The following is a 20,697-nucleotide window of genomic DNA, read 5'->3' as shown; positions in this document are numbered from 1 at the left end:
CATCTCTGTTTCCTGGGCCCTGGCACGTGGTCGATGGTCCATACCTGTGCTGGCTGCCCCACAGGTGATTATAAAAACCAAAGCAGAGGAAGTTCAAGGTGTATTCGTGAAAGCGTTTTTTAAAATATGGGGGGTCCAGTGGATGAGGAGAGAGCATCAGAAACTAACCTGAGAAAGCCTGACTCCTCTTGGATGAGGGCACTGTCTGCCCGACCGAGACCTTTCCCTGGAGCTGCTAAGGGCAACTGGGGTGCATTTGAGCGTCCAGTGAAAATCGAACACAGCGTTTCCCAGCCATGGCTTTGTGACACCCCTGTAAGTCCATTTTCACACAGAACCACACCTGTGCCACGTTCTCTAAATGTCCTTATTGCTAATACCGGGGAGATTTTTATCTCCATCTGCATGGCTCCTGGGTCTATCTCTCAGTTGGTTCCAGACTTGAAAGCTAAAGCTCCAACAGTAGTGACACAATCCCCTTCTCAAAAATGTGTCCATTGATTTCATATATATATAAAGTTTTTTTTTCTTTGAGGAAGATTAGCCCTGAGCTAACTGCTGCCAATCCTCCTCTTTTTGCTGAGGAAGCCTTGCCCTGAGCCAACATCCGTGCCCATCTTCCTCTACTTTACATGTGGGACGCCTATCACAGCATGGCGTGCAAAGCGGTGCCATGTCCGCACCGGGGCTCTGAACCCGCAAACCCCGGGCCGCCGAAGCGGAACGTGTGCACTTAACCGCTGCGCCACTGGGCCAGCCCCATAAAGTATTGTTTATTTGAGAGCCATATCTCCGAGAAGGCTTCATTCAGGTGTTGTACACTCACTATGAGCGGGTGTGTGCAGGGCACTGCACTGGGGGTCCTAGGGGCATTCAAAGATAAATCAAACCCAGTTCCTCCTCCAAGCAAGAATAATATGAAAATAATGACAGTAACCACTACTGAGCTTCCATTGTCAAGGGCCATTCTAAACTCGATATAATCTTCACAACAGCCCCTTGTGATCGGTGGGTGGGATCCACTCCATTTTACAATTCAGGAAACTGAGGCTCAGGCAACCTGAAAAAACACCACCACAAAATGAGTTAGGGACTAAAGCAGAGATCCGACCCCAGATGCATCACACTACAGAACTTCTCTGCCCCACATAACAGTGCAGATAACGCGAAGTAGTGAGATTCCCAGCAGAGCCACAGAAATGACTCTGAAGCCTCAGCCTGGGAGAACGCGTCCCAGCTCGAGGGTCAGGGAAGCCCAGAGTTCACAGCGTGCTGGTTCATTGCCACTGCCAAGTGCAAATCATTCTCACCCACACAGTCTATACTAAACAAGCTCGCCAAGGCTAACTGCAGTAATAGATGACCCAGGTGTACACCTGCACCTCCAAGCAGTTGGAAAGGCAGAGCGGTCCCCTACCTTCCCCAGGGCCTCAGAAGAGAGTGTCCTCTTCTAAATGTCATTCCCCAGTAAAGGGAAGCGGGGCTCCGTGGAGTAAGGCTGACTATAGGTCTGGGGCAGGAAGAGAGTAAAGTGAGCCTAGAATATTTTCTTGTTTCAGAAAGCAAGGAAACATTCAAGAACCAATAGTCGTATCAGAAGGAAACAGTCTGCTTGAAGGGGCCCCACTGTCCAAATTTGGGACAATTAGAGCATCCCATGAATAATGATAGTAATGTATCATAACACAGTTGAAGAGAAAAAAAGAATCCGTGGGTGTGCAATGGACAAAGGGGAGCTTTTCTTTACAGAAAAATACCAGCCAACAAATGCAGAGGGAATTATCAAATTAAAGGTCACTATTTTGTAGCCTTAATAATATTTGATTCAAACAAGGGTAATCATGCTGAAGCCATGGTATAAAGGGCTGTTGGGGAACAAATGTTCACATGGCCTCAAAGTATCACACCACAGATTATTACTAATCACAAACAAATCACCTTTACCAAGGAGAGAGCTGGTGGTCCCCACCTTGACCAAGTGATCAAAGTTGGCATCACCAGTCTTGGGACAACAGGCATCACAAGCCTCCTGGACTGAAGCAGTAAGAATGAAGTACACAATATCACCTTTATGCTCTATCATCAAAAATGTTACCCTTGAATCTAACCATTAAGAAACAATGTGAGAAATCCAAAGTGTGTGACATTCCATAAGATAGTGGACCTAAGATCTCTTGTAACAAAAAAATAGGTGGGAGGTCTGTTCTAAATTAAAAGATCTTAAAAAAATATAGAGCCAGCCCTGGTGATCTAGTGGTTAAGATTCTGGGCTCTCACCACCGCGGCCCAGGTTCATTTCCTGGTCGTGGAACCACACCACCCATCTGTCAGTTGTCATCCTGTGGCGCCAGTTCACATGGAGAACTAAAACTAACAACTAGATACACAACCATGCACTGAAGCTTTAAAAAGTAATAATAATAAAAACAAAATACAATGTATGGGCTTGGGCCGTGGATCCTGGAGACCATTGGGAAGATTGAATATGGATGGCTTATTACATGGTGTTATGCAATTTTTGTTAGTTTTCTCAGATGTGATCATGATTTAGTGGCTACATAGGAGAATGGTCTTATTTTTAGAAGATGTAAATCTGCAAATTAAAGTATTTTGATGTGATATGTCGTGTCTGTAATTTGCATTCAAATGTTTCAGAATTTGTTCCCGCAAGTAGGGCAGAATTTAAGTTAGTGAATCCCTATCTCCTGGTCTGAGTGGCGGTTGCAGGGTGCTTACGTGTGTCAAACCACTGAGCTGCTGAGCTTCAGAGTCCTGCACTTTATACCCCTCAGGGTACCTGCTTTACACTCCTGTTTTAACAATTGCAAAAAGAAAAAGCCTCAGATAGTTAATCTGCCCTACTTTGAATAAACCACAATCTGGTTTCATCTGGAATCTGGGTGTTCATTGTACTATTTTTCTTTCAGTTTTACTGTACGTTTGAAAGTCTTCAAAGTAAAAGTTGGGGGAAGGTTATAGTATGTGACAGTGCCAAAGAAAAACATTCTGAAAAGTTGGTGTGAACGAGAAAGTATACGCTTATTCTGTTGCCCTATAGTAACACTTGACACTTGTTTCCTTCCGTGCTAGTGGTTTGGATAATAAGTGTTCTGTGTATCCACTGACGTTTGACAAAAATGAAAACATGGCTGCCAAAAAGAAGTCTGTTGCTATGCATACCAACTACCTTTCGGCCTGCAGCTTCACCAACTCTGACATGCAGGTAAACGAGCGGCCGCGTGATGGCTCAGCCTGCTGGAGAGCAGGGTCAGTCATAGAGAACTAAAGAGGAGTGGCAAGGAGAGGAAGCTTTTCCCGTGTCCCTCCTAACAGGAGGGCTGTGATCCAGCACTTGGCTCGAAGAGGAAGCTCCTGTTGTTTCTCACTGGTTGTTTATTTGTTTTAAATAGAATCAGAAGTGGGAACAGTCAGGGCTATCGATTGTTGATAGAGTGGAGATAAACTATAAACCACATTGAACATGCTCCTCTAATTGACTTGGTGGGGTGGGAGTGGAACAGAGAACCTTCTGGGCTGTGGAAATCCCTATCTCCTGGTCTGAGTGGCGGTTGCAGGGTGCTTACATGTGTCAAACTTCACTGAGCTGCTGAGCTTCAGAGTCCTGCACTTTATACCCCTCAGGGTACCTGCTTTACACTCCTGTTTTAACAAATGCAAAAAGAAAAAGCTTCAGATAGTTAATCTGCCCTACTTTGAATAAACCACAAAGTGAAAACAATACAACTTCAACATTTTGACTCAGTTCTCTTCAGTCGTAAAAGCATCTGTAGTTTATTTGTTCATATCTGTTCAGCAGGCCCTCCTAGGCGCCCACCACCCACACTGCCAGATACCACTTGGCTCTGGGGCTGGAAGCACGCTCCATCTCTGCCCTTGGGGACCTTCAGGGAAACCAGCCATGATGGAAGCTGGGGGTTCGAAGCAGGAGCAGGTGGTCACAAACTTGCTGCAAGAGGCTGCCTGAGCCAGCCTTGGAGGGAGAGGAGGTGTCGCCAGTGGAGTGTGAGGGGAGCACAGTGGGAGGCAGGCAGCCTGAAAGGTGGGCAGGGTCAGATCCCAGGGCGCCCTGATGTCTTGGCTGACCCTGTAGACAAGCGGGAACCATTGCAGGCACGGGGTCAGATTTGGGTTTGTTTTAAGGAGGGGAGTATCTGAGTCAGGTTAAAGCCTTCCATGGCCCGCTGTGGCTTCAGCTGAGTGCTGTCAGGCCGTGAGGGGAGGCTGGCGGCAGGGAGACAGGTGACTGGGTAATTGCTTAATTGCTGACTGGAGGGATGCTCGGATCTGGAGTGCAGTGTTTGCACCTCTCGTTTGAGCCTGACCAGGAGTCTTGCAGACCTGTACAGTAGGGGGCGCTGTGGTCCCGGCAGCTGTGTTGGGCAGAACCAGATGTCTTTGGGCCTGAGGAGCAGCCAAAGCAACAGAGCACGTTTAGTCCGGGTGAAGGAAGCCTCAGAAGGATGCAGGAACGGTGGGTCTTGCAGGGTGTGCCTGCATCTGAAGTCCCTCTGGTGGAGACCCATCCCCCTCGCCCTGTGTTGCCACCGGTGGTGCTGGAGGTGGGGATTAAAGGGCGCACCTGTGAAGTAGAAAGTGCTTTCTTCCTAACAAGCAGTTAGCCGGAGATAGAGGGGAGTCCCTGATGGCTGCTTCGGCGGGATGCAGCCTGGGAAGCAGAGGGAGACAGCCAGGGTCAAATCCTGGCTCCACTGTGTTCTGGCTGTCAGTCCTAAATAAGGTGTGATTCTGTATGCTTCGTTTTTCTTACCTGCAAGTGAGGATGGTAATAAATTTCTCCCTCATAAGGCTTTCCGTGGATTGAATGCGATGATTCGTGTAAAATACTTAGTACCGTCCCTGGTCAATATCAATAAATGTCAACTCTTACTACTTTATTATTATTAATATTAATACAAAGCTTCATGGGTGATTCAGATGCATGGCCTGGTTTGGTGCCACTGAACTAATGAACCTTAAGCTTCCTTCCATCTCTGGGATCTAGGATGAAAAAGAAAAGCTCAAGTGGCTGCTATAACACTATGGTTCTAAACCTGCAGATTCTCCACATTCCAGAATAAATGAGTGACAGTGATTTAGGGGTCCTGTTTAGTGCCTTTATCATAATGAATGTTAGTTTTTTAAAATTTATTTTTATTTACATTGTAATGAGGATCACAAAAATATTTTTAAAAATTTTAAATATTTTTTAAAATATTAAGAATTTACTTTTAACTTTTAAAAATTATTCATTTCTTTGAAGAGTATAGTATGGAAAAATTCCCAAATTAAAAAGCTAGAGTGAGGTTATTGTTTAAATTGTTTTGGGACCTTATGTCACCCCAAAATTGGAGATTTGGGGCCCTTTGCAAGTGTTAGGACAGGAATGAGGTGGAGCATTCATTAGTGGGTGTGGGCCAGGAGAGAATTTCCTAGAAAGAAATTCTAGGAAAACATATTACGAAATGTAAGTACCCCAATTAAGACGCAGTCCAAGTCTTGTGTGTTCATGAGCTACTTTTTACCAGCCTCAGTGACCCTGTCAGATGTCCACAGGCCTCTTGAAGGAAGTCAAGGCTGGAGGGAATCCCGTGGACAGCAGCAGGGGCTTTGCAACCATGAAGATTGCCCAGATTTGAGAGCTGCCCCTGAGTGGGGGCTTGGAGGAGGGCCTTGGGGGCCACACCCAAGAAGGCTGGGAGCTCTGGAAGTTACCCAGCTCTTGCTCCAGGGAGGAGCTCCAAAGACGCCTCTCCTGGCTGCACAGAGGTCCTAGGCCTCCCCAGACTGCCTGGCAGCCGGCGGGCGCAAGGCCAGGGTGGGAGCAGATTCCCCTCCTTTGTGTTCCATCCCTGCAGAGAAAGGAGATTCTTTATAAGCACTAGGCCTGGCATGCAAGAGAGAAGGGAAGAGAACAGAAGGAGGGGGAGAGGGGTGGAGGGAGAAGAGCCAGCACGTGGAAATTGGAGGGGCAGCGCGGTCCCTGGGTGCAGTGAATGCTAGCAGTTTTTAAGGCCTGGTTCCTGTTTTCTCTCCTGGGCCATCAGTAATCACCACCCACAGAGGGCTCTCTGGTGTGGTCCCTTGCACCACCAGAGCCACTTCCTGCACCGTCTTATCACCTCATCCACACCCTGGGAGCAGCCAGAAGGTGGGGTAGAGGGAGGCTCTGCTATCCAGGGCTAACCTTTGTGGATCCCCCCCAAAGCTGCTGAGGACCAAGCTGGCTCCAGGGCTCTGCGATACAGTCAGCTGGGTCTATGAGGCCATGAGCCCTGGGTCCCCGCTGCCTTTCTCCCAACCCCACAAAGGTATGCTCAGCCAGAGCCCAATCCTCACAGACACTGGCAGTGACAAAACTTAAAACCCGAGTCTGCCCCGACGCCTTTCCCAAGGCTCCCCAGAGTTCCTCTCCCTGTGTGGGCCAGACTTTGTACTTGTAAGCTCTACAGAGGCTGCTGAGCGGGAACCACACTGACCTCAGACAGATTTCCCTAAAATATACCCTTGCTCTTACCATTCTCCCGGTCAGAAGTTTCCACAGCTCCCTCTTGCCTACAGGCTAAAGTCCTCGCTCTCATGCAGGCACCCCGTCCGCTCAGTGCGGAGGACACCTTCACCCGCGGTGCCCTCCCCACCGCTCCCCTGCCTGGGCCAGCTCTCCCTCATCCTCTAAGACCAGCCCAGACGTTGCCAGAGCCTAGGGGAGACCCTCCCAAGGGCCTGCCTGTGTCTCAGCGCTTCTCACGCTGTCTGTCCTAAGTGATCCTTCACGTCTGGGGGACCGGCAGAAAAACTCGCCTTCCAGTAATGCTAAGTTCTCTGGACCTACTGCAGAAAGGGAGACCCCCCCAACTTGACAGCACCTCCATAGTCTCTCAAAATGGAGAAATTAGGGCAGGGTACCTGGAGGCTGTCAGGCTGGGTGATTTTAAGGTGGGTCTTTCAAAGCGGGAAACTGGTTATGACGTAATAGCTTTGGATTGGTGAGCCGAGCGAGGTGAGGGTCTTGATGAGCAAGCCATTAGTCTTGATAAGGAAGTTGTGTACAGTCTTGTTGCAGGAGCAGGTATTTCCGGGGGCAGCGGCGAGGCCGTTTTCGCTTGGTCTCAGTGTTGTATCACACAGCACTGGCCAAGTGTGTCTGGTCCCAGAATGTTGAACATGAGGACAGAGTAGATTAGGCTGGTTTCAGTTCGTGCCGCCTGTCCTGTTAAACTGAGCTCCAGGAGAGCAGAGACCAAGACACAGTCTTTCTGCAAACCCCAAGGCCTAGCAGAGCGCCTGGATGTCGTCAGCACACAGCAAATGCTTGTTGAACCTGCGCATGCATGAGTGTCAGCACCTCTTGGTGGCCCCGGGAGCCTCTGGGGCAAAGCAGCAATGAGAGAAGGTGTCTGACAAAGTGCTGCCTCGATCCTTACTGCACCGGGTGGGGTCCAGTGAGCAGGGTCGATGTCACCTGGGAGTTGGTGAGAACTGTAAAATCTCAGCCCCTCTGCCATCCCCAACTCTATATTAGGAGGCAGCCGGGTGACCGGGATGCACGTTAATGTCTGAGAAGCACGACAGTGGGCTTGGCTGCTTGTCTGCTCGAGGTTCTGTTCAGCAGGTGTTCATGGACTAGGTGCTACGTGCTGGGCAGGCCTAGAGCCCTGCAGTATGGGCAGGCCTCCCGGATTTCGTTCTCTGGAGGACAGGCACATAAACACACAGCTCAAGGACAGTGAGGGTGTTGAAAATGAACTCTTTTTTCTCAGTACGGGAGAAATGTTTCTGAGCTTACATCAGATTTAGCGAGGTGGATGTCTGCATGCGTGTTTACTGAGCCTCCTTTTCCTGGTGGAAGTTTAAGCATCTGACTGACTGCCCCTGACAGAAGGCATAATAAGCTCAGCATCCCTCCTGTCCTTTTCTGCGGGCAGATCCTGACGGCGAGCGGCGATGGGACGTGTGCCCTGTGGGACGTGGAGAGCGGGCAGCTGCTTCAGAGCTTCCACGGACATGGGGCCGACGTGCTCTGCTTGGACCTGGCCCCCTCGGAAACGGGAAACACCTTCGTGTCTGGGGTAAAGAGCCAAGGGAAATCTCTAGGCGTCCTTTGTCCACTAGAGGGGCTTATGGTGTCAATTCTTGTCAATTCATGGGACTAGACTGGACACTTCCATAGAAAGGGCAGCCAGAATTGTCCTCAGCTCCCACAGCTACTGCAACCTCAGCTCCTGCAGCATTGGCGGTACTTGGTGGGCAGTTACAGTGCTGGCCTGTGAGGATCTCCAGTTCTGCTGCTGACATTCAGCAGTCTACCGAGGGATCTGGAATGTTCTCCTGCTGTGAATACTGTGACTCAAGATGCATATCTGCCACATTTAAAAATGTCAAATAGTAGAGTTACATCTGAGAGCATTAGAGACAGCCACAAGATCACTGGGCTGGTCAGGTGGCTGCTGAGGTGAGGCAACGCTGTGCTGTGATCAGGGCTTGGGGCTTATGGGATACTCTCCCACCCCACCCCTGCAGTTGCCATCCCCCTCCCACCCCAGGGCACAGAGAACAGCATATTTGAAGGCTCAGAGTAGGACAGACAAGGCACAGAGGAGCAGCAGACGAGGAGTCAGGACCCAGGACCTGGGTCCTGGCTTTTCTATAGCTTCTAAATTTCACCATCTCTAAATTTGGCATAATGCACACTAGTACTTGCCCCCCACCTTCCCCAGGATATTATAAGCAGTAGATGGACGAGCTTACACTGTGTTATGCCAATGGGAGGGCGAGTATTTCTGCGGACAGCTGCCAGTAAGAATGGAGAACTGAGCTGGCTGCCCTGACCCCGGGTCCTCTCGCACTTTGGTCAGGAGGCACTGGTGAGAGAGGATGGGGGTACACAAGCCGTCAATGGCTTTCACAGCTGGAAGAAAGAAAGGGCCCTTTGCTCTGACCTGCCTGCCTTTTAGTCCTGGGCATAAGATGAGGGCTGGGTGGCCTCTAATCGACAGGGACCCCCGATTTTCTTCTTGGGTATTTGGCCCCATCTGTCTATGTCTCATTCCTGTGTCTTTGTGTAACTGTATTTATCCCTCCTCAGCTGCACTGATGGGATTGTAGATTATATTGTCTGTTTCAGAGCACTAAACTCCATCTGCTCTAGTGTCTTCTAAAGATTTGAAGACGCTCTCGATTCCTTTGGCCACATTCTCAGTAAAGATAGGCAGAGTCCTGAACCCCCGCAGCGGGTCCTCCTGAGATCCAGTTATGGTCCTTCACCCGACCCTTTGCTGAGCTGAAACCAGTAACTTGGACACCAGTTTGAAGCCACTCCCTTTTCTATTGGCCTACTGAAAGTCCACATTATACTGCCCAAGCTTGGTGACAGGACTACTCTGCAGGAATTTGTCAGAATGCCCCTGGAACCATGACAGTATAACGTGAAAGCTCCTGTTTAGTGTTCTCTGGGTCGTGTTGGCAGCCCAGAGTGTTTCCTTTACAAGGTGAGGCGGAAGCCCAGGGAGGTGACTTGTCTAAGCCACCCAGCTAACTGCTGGCAGGGCCTGACTAGCTCCTAGTCTGCCGAGTCCCAGCTGGCACGCTGCTGGGGATGCAGGTGGCCCAGGGACACCTGGCTCTCCACCTTTGCTCAGGGCGGCCCCAAACACCTGAGACAAAGCTGGGGGCTCCCACTGTGCACCCTTCTGTCTGCCTGCCTTCCCATCTGGGCTTAGGGAAGCAGAGATAAAGAGGAGGGAGGAAGGAAAGAGAAAAATGAAGAGAAGGGAAGTGCCCAGGAGGAGGGTGGGCAGGAGGCTGTGGAGACACATTGGGTGCCTTTCCCTGCTCCCCCCCACCCTAAGACCCAGTTCTGGCCTTCCTAAGGGCTAATCGGTTGAGGAAAGTGGCCTTAGGTGAAGCTAGTCCCAGAGAAGCATGTTGTCAGCCATTTTCTAATGGAAAATTAACGGTCTCTGTGACATGACTGGAACTCAGGTCGGTGTAGACAGTCCTTGCTGTGGCCATAACTCTGGGTAACTTTGCATTTGTAGGGATGTGACAAGAAAGCCATGGTGTGGGACATGCGCTCTGGCCAGTGCGTGCAGGCCTTTGAAACACACGAGTCTGACATCAACAGTGTCCGGTCAGTGAGTAGAACTGTCACGTTACTTCTCTGTTCTCCTGCGTTCTCTGGCCTAGGGTCATGCTTAGCCCAGGAACCACGTCCTGGCTCAGTTTACTTGGCTGAGAGAGGCCTCCCCAGCAAGACGGGCTGATTTGTGGTGGGACTGAAGAGCACTCCAGATCTCTTGGAGAATTTTAACTTAATTGCACCAGGAGCAATTGCTATTGTCCTCTCTAAATCAAGTCAGTATTTCTCATTCATTCATTCAACAAATATTTATTGAGTACTTATATGCTGGACATTATTCCAGGAACTGGGAATACAGCTGTGAACAAGATAGATAAAGTCTCTACTCTCCTGCAGGAGACAACCGAGACAAAACACAAATAAACAAATGTACAGTTTGATTTAAGATGCTGGTAAGTGCTATAAAAAAATAAATAGGGAGATGGGGTGGGTTATTATTTAAAATGGTCAAGGAAGGCCTGTCTGAGAAGGTGACATTTAAATTGAGGCCAGGATGATGAAAGAGCCAGGCTTGCAAAGAGCTGGGGGAAGATGAGATGTTAAGGGACCTAACAAAAGGCTAGCTGGAGAGTTTTGAGTTGGGGAGGTGGCTAACATGATCTCTGTTTTGCCTCTGAAAGATCTCTGGCTGCTGTATGGAGAATAGTTTGTAGGGGAGCAAGAATGGAAGTATGACCTCCAGTTGAAGGTTGTTGTGTAAGTTCAAGAAAGAAATGCTGGTGGCTGGAACTAAAGGACACAAATGTCGAGAATTAGAAAGGGTCTGAGATTTTATGCTAGCTGCAAGCTAACAAGTTAGGCTGCCACAGTTTCATGGATGCTGGTAGAAGACATGAGACTCCTGGGTTAGAGATGAAGGACAATTTATTACTCATAGCAGTGGCAACAGCCAGGGTACCAGCATTTTTGTGCTGGTTACCTGAGCCCCAGTTCCACAGGGTGTCATGCAAAGGGCCAAATGACACCTGCCATGCAAGGGGTTGCATTATAGGAAGAGAACCCTGAACCTAGGGAAGCCACATTTTTTATAAGGGGCAGTAAGCAGTGATCCATTTTCTAAGACAGGGAAGACTGGAGGCAGTGCAGGTAGGGGGCAGTGGTTGCATGTGGATTCTGGAGCTCTGTTTTGGGCAAGTTTGAGATGCCTGCTAGACAACCAAATGGAGATGTCAAGGAGTAGCAGGATCTGTGAACCAGATCCCAAGAGAGAGGTCAGGACTTGACATTCAAATTTGGAAAGCGACACTGTCTAGACAGTATAGAAAGTGTAATCACCCAAAAAATCACTATACTCAGTGGGAAACGCTAGACTTGTTCCCCTTAAAAGCAAGAACAAAATAAACATACTTATGTACTTTGGTAGTAGAAATACTAGTAAGAATTGTCCAGCTCCCCGCCCTCAAATGTGGGGTAAGGAAAAAGGAAAAATGCTATCACTTTTTGCAAATGTGCAGCACTTACCTAGAAAATCAAAGGAAATCATTCCAGAAATTACTACAGATAGTAAATGAAGTTATTAAGATACAGGATAGAATATAAAGCACAAAAATAAATTAAACCCCTCTATGTTTGTGAAATACAGCATCAAGATTCACGTTCTCTCACCTGAGCTGCTCTATCTACCTGAAGCCTATTCCTCTAATGTCTGTTATTCTGTCAGGTCTCAACTTGGGCTTCCCTCTCTCCAGGAAGCCTGATTCTCGGGAAGAGAATGACTGTAACAGGAGAAATCATCAGTTAGTGAATGCTTTTTATTTGGCACCGCACCAAGTTCTTTGCATATATCTGTCTTACTCAGTCTTTATGACAGGAAACATGCATTGTCATCTTCATTGTCAGATGAGGAAACTGAGGCTGGGCAAGGTGAAGTCACTTGGCAAAAGTATCACGTGTAGTCAGTGTGCAGTGCAGAGATCTGCACATGGCTGTGTGTATCTGATCCCAGTGTCTGTGTCTATAACCACTGTCTTATCCCTGAGCTAAGTCTGTGGAATGGGATCTGTGATCAAGGGAAAGTACGGTTACAGGGGCCTGCCCCGGGTTCCATGCCTGGCGCAGATGCACATAGTATCGCATTTCCTCCTCGCCAACACTCTGCAAGGCCAGTGTCAGTGTCCCATACTTACAGGGAAGAAAACTAGAGACCAATGGGCCTGTCGGATGAGCCTCCCTTTCTTTGCTCTGTAACTAGTGGTCCTTGTGTCCTTAGAGGTGGAGATTCTGATTCCGAGGGCCTAGCACAGGGCAGCCTTCCCAGGCAGTTCTGATGGGCATGCAGGATGGGGTATCACCACCATCAATTAAAGTGCTTTCTCCCCAAACTCTCTCTCTCAGATACTACCCGAGTGGAGATGCCTTTGCCTCAGGATCAGATGATGCTACGGTATGTTTCTAAGTTATTGAGGGCTCTTCCTAGTTGAAAGAGAGATGTGCTGACTTAATTTTACTTTTTTAAAAATAACTTTTTTTTTCTGATTACGGAAGTAATATGTATTTAATGAAAAAAACTTAGGAAAAAAATTAAATTACCTTAATCTCTCTACCCAAGAAAAATCACAATTGGGTGAATTCCTTTGTCTTTTTTCTTTTTAAACAAAATGCTTTATAATTTGCTTTTTTCGCCTAGCAATAGATTGTGAACATTTTCCCATGCCAATAAACATTTTTCTACATCGTATTTTCTTAACAATTGAAAAATTTTCCATGTTATGGACAGGCCATAATTTATTCAACCAGTCTTCAATTTTTGGACACTTAGGGTTTTTTCTAAGGGTTTTCTTTTTCTGTTAAAAATGCTGCTATAGGGGCAGGCCCCGTGTGAGTGGTTAAGTTCGCATACTCCACTTTGGTGGCCCAGGGTTTCACCAGTTCGGATCCTGGGCACAGACATGGCGCCACTCATCAGGCCATGCTGAGGTGGCGTCCCACATGCCACAACTAGAAGGACCCACAACTAAAATATACAGCTATCTACTGGGGGGATTTAGGGAGAAAAAGCAGAAAAAAAGAAAAAGAAGATTGGCAACGGTTGTTAGCTCAGGTGCCAATCTTTAAAAAATTTGGTACCTCTCCTATTACTTCCTTAGAATTCTCAGACATGAACTTACTGAGTTAAAAATAGTTTTAAGGCTTTTGATACTAATTGCTAAATTATGTTGACTGACTTCTCAAGAGGAAAAAAATACCTTATGTGCCCCAAAAATATCAAATACCTTACTAAATAGTGGATTTCATCCTGATTTGCTACTGTGGGAGAAATTACAAACGAATAGATTGAGAGTTTTGATAATAAAATTTAAAACTTCTGTATGTCAAAAAATACATAACAAAATATAAGACCATACATTTCAGAAAAATTCTTGCCACGTATATGACAGACCAAATTGAAATCCTTTAGTATATGAGTGGGGTTCATATCATATCATATCATCAATAAGGTAAACACTTCAATTAAAAACAAATGATAAAAATACAGACTCTTTGCAGAGCAATGAATCCAAAATGGCAAATAAACACCTGAAAATGTTTTCAAAGTTACCTGTAATCCAAGAAATGCAAATTTAAGTGATCAGACACTCCTTTGCCTCTTGGATTAGCAGGGAAGTGCTGAGTGATGGAGCTGGTGCAGTAAAGCAGCCTTGGTACCACCCTTCTGGACAGCAGTTTTGTGATATGAATCAAGAGCTTTTAAAACATCCCTACCCTTTGATCCAGTCATGCTATTTCTTGGAAACAATTCTATCCTAAGAATTCTATTCCTTAGCTATTCTAAGGAAAATATCAGAGATATAGAGGTATAAGGATTTTTACATAAGAATGGTTATCATAATTTTATTCATAAAAGAGAAAAATTAGACACAATTAGACACAATCAAAACACTTAACAGGGGTCAGCCCTGGTGGCCTAGTGTAAGTTCGGCACACTTTGCTTCAGCAGCCTGGATTCAGTTCCCAGGCATGAACCTACACCACATGTCTGTCAGTGGCTGTGTTGAGGTGGCGGCTCACATACAAAAAAAAAAAAGAGGAAAATTGGCAGCAAATGTTAGCTCAGGGCAAATCTTCCTCAGCAACAAAAAAAACCCACAACACCACACTTAGCATATGGCTAAATAGATTCTGATGTAGCCACAAGAGGAATATTCAGCAACCAAGTTAATCATGTTTTTTTGAAGATTATTTAGGGATATGAGAAAATACTCATAATGTTAATAGAAGTAATAATGACACATCTACCCCATTTAAATATACACACACATAAAATAGAAATAAGACGAAGGAAATAGCCCACATGTTAGTAAATACCTCTAGGATTTGGGGTGACTTTTATTTCCTTCTTTATGCATTTCTGAGTTTTTCTGAACTTTCTACAATGAACATGTATCCTTTATGAGAAAAAAAGAGGGGTTTCGTTCTTTTTTTTGTACTTGAAGAAATCTGTACTCACGGTTCTTTTGAATCTTCATTGATCCCTGAAGATTAATATGAATCGGGATTGAGGGAGAAAAGACTAGGAGAGAAAACTAGAGGTTTTCCTTTATCCTTCGAACTACACCGGCCACCAGCACTTGCCTATAGCCCTATGGTCATCGCTTCACCAAACTGGAGCCAGAAGTAAGTGCTTCCTTGTCTCTCTGTGTGCACCCCAGTGTCGCCTCTACGACCTCCGCGCAGACAGGGAGGTCGCCATCTATTCCAAAGAGAGTATCATATTTGGAGCCTCCAGCGTGGACTTCTCCCTCAGTGGTAAGATTTTATTTCAGCAACGTCCCCAGGGCTGTAAAACAGGGCCTGGATGAAACCCAGCTCTCTGTCCAGCTTCCCCTCAGCTAAACTTCCTGGGGGCCCACATGCTAAATAGTCAACCTTTGCACAAGTTTTCCTCCCCTTGCTTCTTGACCCCCCACTTCACCCTGCCCGCAGCTGCCTCCCCCTGCCCCACTCACCTCAGGGGAAGTGAAGGCTGTGCCCACCTGATGCTGTGCTTCAAGACAGCGATGTAGCGAAACTTCACATCTGCAGTCCCTTTAGGCATTTCCTCCCCTGCCTCCGATTCTCCTCGTCAACCCTGAAAAGGGTCTGTTTTCAGAGGTGGAGGGGGTGAAGCAAGAGTCCCTGTCTCGATGCCCTGAAGCTTATGGCACCTCTGCCCTCACAGCTGGGGAGGCTGCTAGTTACACTGGGTCACTGGACCGTTCAGTTTCCCCAGACACCCCCCCTCATTCTGCATCTGTGCCTTTGTGCGTGCATGCTGCTACTGCTGCCTGGAACAGCCTTCCCCTCCCTTCTCTGCATGGCAAACGCCTGCTCAGCCCTCAGGAGCCAACTCAGATATTGCTTCCTCTGCAGAGCCCTCCTTGATCCCCCTGCCTCTGTGATCACATAGCACTTCACACACGCCTGAGCACTTCCATGATCGCCCTTACCACACGGTGCTACAGTGATTTGTGTGTCTGCCTGCCCACCACCACCCTCCACAGGGGGTGGCGACCGTGCTTTCCCCTCTTTGAATCTCCAGGGCAAAGCACAGTGCCTGGAACATAGGGGAACTAATCACAAATGAATGAATGTGTGAGTGAGTGAGTGAGCGAGTGAATGAGTGACATTGACACAAAGAAAAACAGGAAGGGAGGAACTGGTTCAGTAACCATCATATCCTCCGGCTTCGAGGGCGCCTGCTATTTGCTGGATACAACGATTATACCATCAACGTCTGGGATGTTCTCAAGGGATCCCGAGTCTCCATCCTGTTTGGTCATGAAAACCGCGTTAGTACTCTCCGAGTTTCCCCTGATGGGACTGCGTTTTGCTCAGGATCGTGGGATCATACCCTAAGAGTAAGAAGGTTTTCTGTTTTACTCCGTGTGTGAGAGGAGGAGTGATTGGCCTTCCAGAAAGCAGAGGGGTCAGAGTAGCCAGGATGGGCCTGGTCAGCTAAACAGCTCTAATCCCAGCTCTGCCCGTGGCCACAGAAGGAATACGTTGCCTGGGCAAGTCATGAGTCCCCCCATCAGCGCGGGTGTTCCAGCGTGGATTAAACAACTGTGTACCAGCAGGTTGTTGAGGGAATAATTGGGCTACGTGATCCAAAAGGTTCCTTTTGACCCTAAAAGTCTGATTCTTGTGATTCTAGCCTTTGACAAACCAGATTGCCAGTCTCACCTCCTAGTAGTGCACGGGTCTTATTCTGTGATCACAGACCCCTGTGAGACCAACAGGGGGCTTCAGGAGACCCATGAAGGCTCTGAAGTTATGTGCCAAATTGTGTGTGTGTGTGTGCACGCATTTTTCCAGGAAAAGTATCTTCATGGCTTTCATCAGATTCTCAAAGAATGTTGGCTCCCCAGAAATACCACCAAAATAGCCTGTTCCTAAAGCAAAGCCATGTTTACTGCATACCTCAGCGTGGAGGATCACAAACGTGACAGTCTTCAGAGCATCTCAGAAGGGGACAGCGAGGCAGATGTTTGTGAGGCCTCGGGGTCTGGTTGAAAGCAAGTCTTTTGATGGAGGATTAAGTAGGATTGGACAGATTTGTGGCATACTAGCTTAAGATTGCTGGACACGGGGTGAGGGAAGGGAGAAGACTTCAAAGAAAGTCTTCAAGGGCCAACCCGTCATTTGATGCTCTGTGTTGTCCTGAGAAGTGAGTGTCTTCTCTAAAGAGGGTGGTTGAGTGGTCCAGTCTTAGGATAAATAGATCAAAGGATTTTGTGAAGTTGCTGAAACAAAGTTATTTGTGACTTCATCTTCCTGGGCAAGAGTATCCTAAATTAGTAAAGTCCTGTTCATGTACCTAGTGAACTGTGTGGGTCCTGATGGTTTCTGGAGTCAATCTAAGAGTTACCAGTCCTAGTAAGGAGGCCACAGATGCCCTTCAGAAGATTAACTGAGGGAGGGGGGAGTCAGGTCCAAAGAAGCACCTTTGAGTTGCCAGGAGTAAAGTGTTATTCCTCCAACACATGTGAGTGTGTGTGTATCATAGACTTTGATGTTATCTCGTTAAACTCGGGTTTGACAGGTCCTTAACTCCTAAGGGACTAAAAATTTTCTGTTTGTGTCTTTGCAGGTCTGGGCTTGATCGTCTTCTCAGAAAGTACACATAGGTACCTGAGGATAGAATCTGAAATCGTCCCATGTAACTAGAACTTACTTCTAGAGGATCTGAGGGTTTACTGCAACTTAGCTTAGAGGAGAAACTCAAGGCTGCAGGTTCACTTGGCGTCTCCATATTACTATTACAGCTACCGCCCCTAGAAAGGGTCCAGGGGGAGCCTTCAGCACCAGAACACCTGCAAGTACAGTGTTTGTCATTTTGAACACTTTTTAAAATTTATCCGTTTTTAAGGTTATTCTAAATTATACTAGTCTCAGTTCATACTGTTACCAATAGAATTCAGCGTTTAATACATCCCCTATTATTTCCTTGAATCAAATTTGTTTTCAGAGCACTTTAAAATCTGCTTTTTCTAAGTGCGCACTGTGCTTGCTTCGGCAGCGCATACTCTAAGTGCTCACTGTGACTTCTGGAACCTTCCTCTAGAATTGCTGATCTTAATGGACTGTATGAGGAGGGCTGTGTTAATTGGGTTCTGATAGTAGAAAATTCCAATTCCAAATGCAATTGGACAAAATCACTTTTTAAAAAATGTGTTTTTATTGTGAAAGTATCTTTTTTCAGTCTTACATTCAACTGTCATTTTTCAGATAAAATATTTTCATCTATGTGACCTTTTATAAATGAAGCAGAGATACGCGTAAGATGCACGGGATGTTTGGTTTATGAATTATGTGATGATGTGAGGTATCGCTGTTTCACTGGAACAGGATATTTTCTTTCATTTGAGGGAAAAGCTGAATGCTGTTTGTGACGCAAATGCTTCTCAGAGCAACCAAAACTGTTCTGTGTGGGAACACAGACAGTAGCTTTATTTAAAAACCTATTATTAGCAGTAGACGTATTAGGATTGGTAGTATCCACTCAGGCTAAAGTGGATCTCGTCCATATAAAGTATACTCATATTTATTGCATTGCTAATGTGATTACATACACAAATTAACTGATAGGTCTCAAAATGATAATGTCTTTGCTTCTCTTATATTGAGAAAAAAATAACATAAAAAATATCTTGTCTCTATTTGAAATTCAGCAGTTCCTTCTGGAAGATACCAAATGCTTTTGTTACAGGGTCTCTTCATTTTTTTGTTTTTTTGTTTAAGGTGTCGAGGCTTATTCTTTGTTTTAGAAAACTCCTCATTTATCATGATGGCATGCATTACTTAGGGGAATAAAAGGTCACCTGAGACACCAAAAATCATTCCTGGGAGAGGCTAGCCCTGTGGGTGGCCTAGGGTCTGACAGGCCAGGTCCTTGTAGTGCCCGAGGGCTGTGTGTGCTCAGTCCCCTGGATCGTCCGGTCTCCTCTCTCAGCCCTGCTCCAGCCTGCCCCTTCTCCTGGTGGCAGTTCTGGCTTTGCGGGCCCAGCCTGAGGCCCCGCTGCTCGGAGAGGCCCTTCCAGCGCTGGAGCCTGGCACAGCCATGGGACAGGCCTGCACCTGGCGCTCCTGTAAACATCAGTGGCTGTACGAGGCCCACCCTCAAAACTACTTTTCAGGTATCATAATGGACCAGTCAGTCAAAATTCAGCCTGGCCAGTTTTTCCATCAATTCTTTTTAAATAAACATAATGGTTATATTCAGTCATTTGCCAATCAAACATTTACTGAGGATATAGAGAGAGAAAAAGAAAAGGCCCCTGCTGTCTCGGAAGAGCCCAGAGGGAGGGAGAGAGCCTGGTCCAGAGGGACCATCTTTCAGCCCCTTCTCCCCGCTTCCCTGGTAGATTCCAGTCTGGGCAGGTGCTCAGGGAGATGGGCACAGGGTCTCCCCAGCTCCTGCCAGCTGCTCAAGGGGTCTGGCCCCAGAGTGTGTCCCATGGAATTCTGGAGCTCTGCTCCCAGAACGTTCCCGAGTTTGCCCCTAGTCTCCTAGTTAGGGTATGGCCTTCCCTCTCTCCCACAGACCCTTAGGTGTCTTTGCACTCTGAGCTGGGCCTCCCAGAATGAAGGAGGACAGGGCAAAGGAAAAGTCACCTAGACTCAAGGGAAGCAATTCAAGGTTACATGTTTGGGAGGCGTAGAGCATCTTCAGTATATGTGCAGAATAGCCCATAACTTTACAATCAAAAAGGTGACTTTAAAGGCCATCCGCAAGTATTCCCTGCAACACTCACTCGCCCCCGTGGCAGGAAGCCACCGCCCCTGTAAGTCTTTCCTCTCGCAGTGGTGTTCTTTAGGATTTATTGATGAAATACTTGTTTGGGGACTCCAGGGAAAATTCCAGGTAATAAATTGTATTTTGCATATTGAAAATAATGCTGAGTGGAGTTTTTTAATCAGCTTTTTCTTTAAAGAAGTTGGGGGCAAATCTACCAAGCCAGTTGTGAAGGGGCCAAAAGGGTGTGCCCCCAGGTGTGCACAGCCCTGTTCAGCCCCTCCCCAGCCAGAGAAGAGAACGGTTAGGCAGGAGGGTGGTCAGGTAAGGATGCATGTGCTGACGGGTGTTTACGGGAAATCCCTGTGAACTGAAACCAAGGCGGCTGCTTTGGAGCGGGCGGCAGGCTTCACGGAAGTGGGGCCCAGCTGCCGGCCCTGTTCCAGAATGAGCCAGAGGCAGGGGCTCCATGTCCACTTCCCTCTTCCCCTCCCGTGACCCCCTCCACACCTTCCCTGGATCGTAAGTGGCTTAAAGGCAGCAGAAGGCTGTCAAGGCCTTTGCATCCTGGGCTCATAGCTGCTTGGCCAGCTGCCTAGAAGGTGGCATCACTGACACTAGGACTCATCTGTAAGTCAGAAGGGGGCACGGCATGGTGCCAAAGGATGTGCACCTAGGTTGAAACCCAGCTCTGTCACTTTTACGGGATAAGTAATATCTAAATGTCTCTCCGCCTCAGTGTCCTCATCTATGAAGTGGGTCATAGCACGTGACTAAAGCATGTCAAGTGCCTACCTCGGCTTCTGGTGCATCTTCAACAAGGGTTATTGCTCTGCTTCCTCCCTCCATCCCCGTTCCGTCCCCTCCTCCCTTTCCTGGTCCCTTCCTCTCCCTTCTCTCTCTCTGCCCCCATCTCCTCCTCTCCCATCTCCTTGTCCCTTCCTCCTCCTCCCTTCTCCCCATTCCCCTTCCCCTTGTTTGGTTCTTCTCTCCCCATCTCCCCACCCTGCAAGCAGTCCCCACTCATGTATCAAATTAGTAATTATCATCAATTGAAGATTCATCTTGGCCAGTGGTTCTCAAAGTTTTTGGTCTTAGGATCCCTCTATACTCTTAAAAATTGTTGAGGACCCCAAAGAGCTTTTTGTTTATGTGGGTATCAGTATGTATTGTATTAGAAATTAAAACTGAGAAAAATTGTGGGGCTGGCCCGGTGGCACAGCGGTTAAGTTCGCGTGTTCTGCTTCTCGATGCCCTGGGGTTCGCTGGTTCGGATCCCGGGTGTGGACATGGCACCACTTGGCAAAAGCCATGCTGTGGTAGGCAT

The 20,697-nt window shown here is 47.3% G+C and overlaps 1 protein-coding gene across 1 annotated transcript in view; it reads left to right on the top strand.

Annotated features, from left to right (window-relative positions):
• The window catches only part of GNB5 (G protein subunit beta 5), a 35,704-nt gene extending 16,848 nt beyond the window's left edge, over nt 1-18,856 (top strand). The window contains exons 5-11 of the mRNA XM_046655347.1: nt 3,091-3,223; nt 7,944-8,087; nt 10,056-10,147; nt 12,491-12,539; nt 14,806-14,902; nt 15,827-15,993; nt 17,226-18,856. Coding sequence (XP_046511303.1) covers nt 3,091-3,223; nt 7,944-8,087; nt 10,056-10,147; nt 12,491-12,539; nt 14,806-14,902; nt 15,827-15,993; nt 17,226-17,237 — 694 coding nt within the window. The 3' untranslated portion in view covers nt 17,238-18,856. The remainder of the gene's footprint in view (nt 1-3,090; nt 3,224-7,943; nt 8,088-10,055; nt 10,148-12,490; nt 12,540-14,805; nt 14,903-15,826; nt 15,994-17,225) is intronic.
• The last annotated feature ends 1,841 nt before the right edge of the window (nt 18,857-20,697 follow it).

This window comes from Equus quagga, chromosome 2, assembly GCF_021613505.1.
Source record: "Equus quagga isolate Etosha38 chromosome 2, UCLA_HA_Equagga_1.0, whole genome shotgun sequence".
NCBI lineage: Eukaryota > Metazoa > Chordata > Mammalia > Perissodactyla > Equidae > Equus > Equus quagga.
Note: the sequence above shows the minus strand (reverse complement) of the source record. Positions and strands in the feature narration are given on the sequence as shown.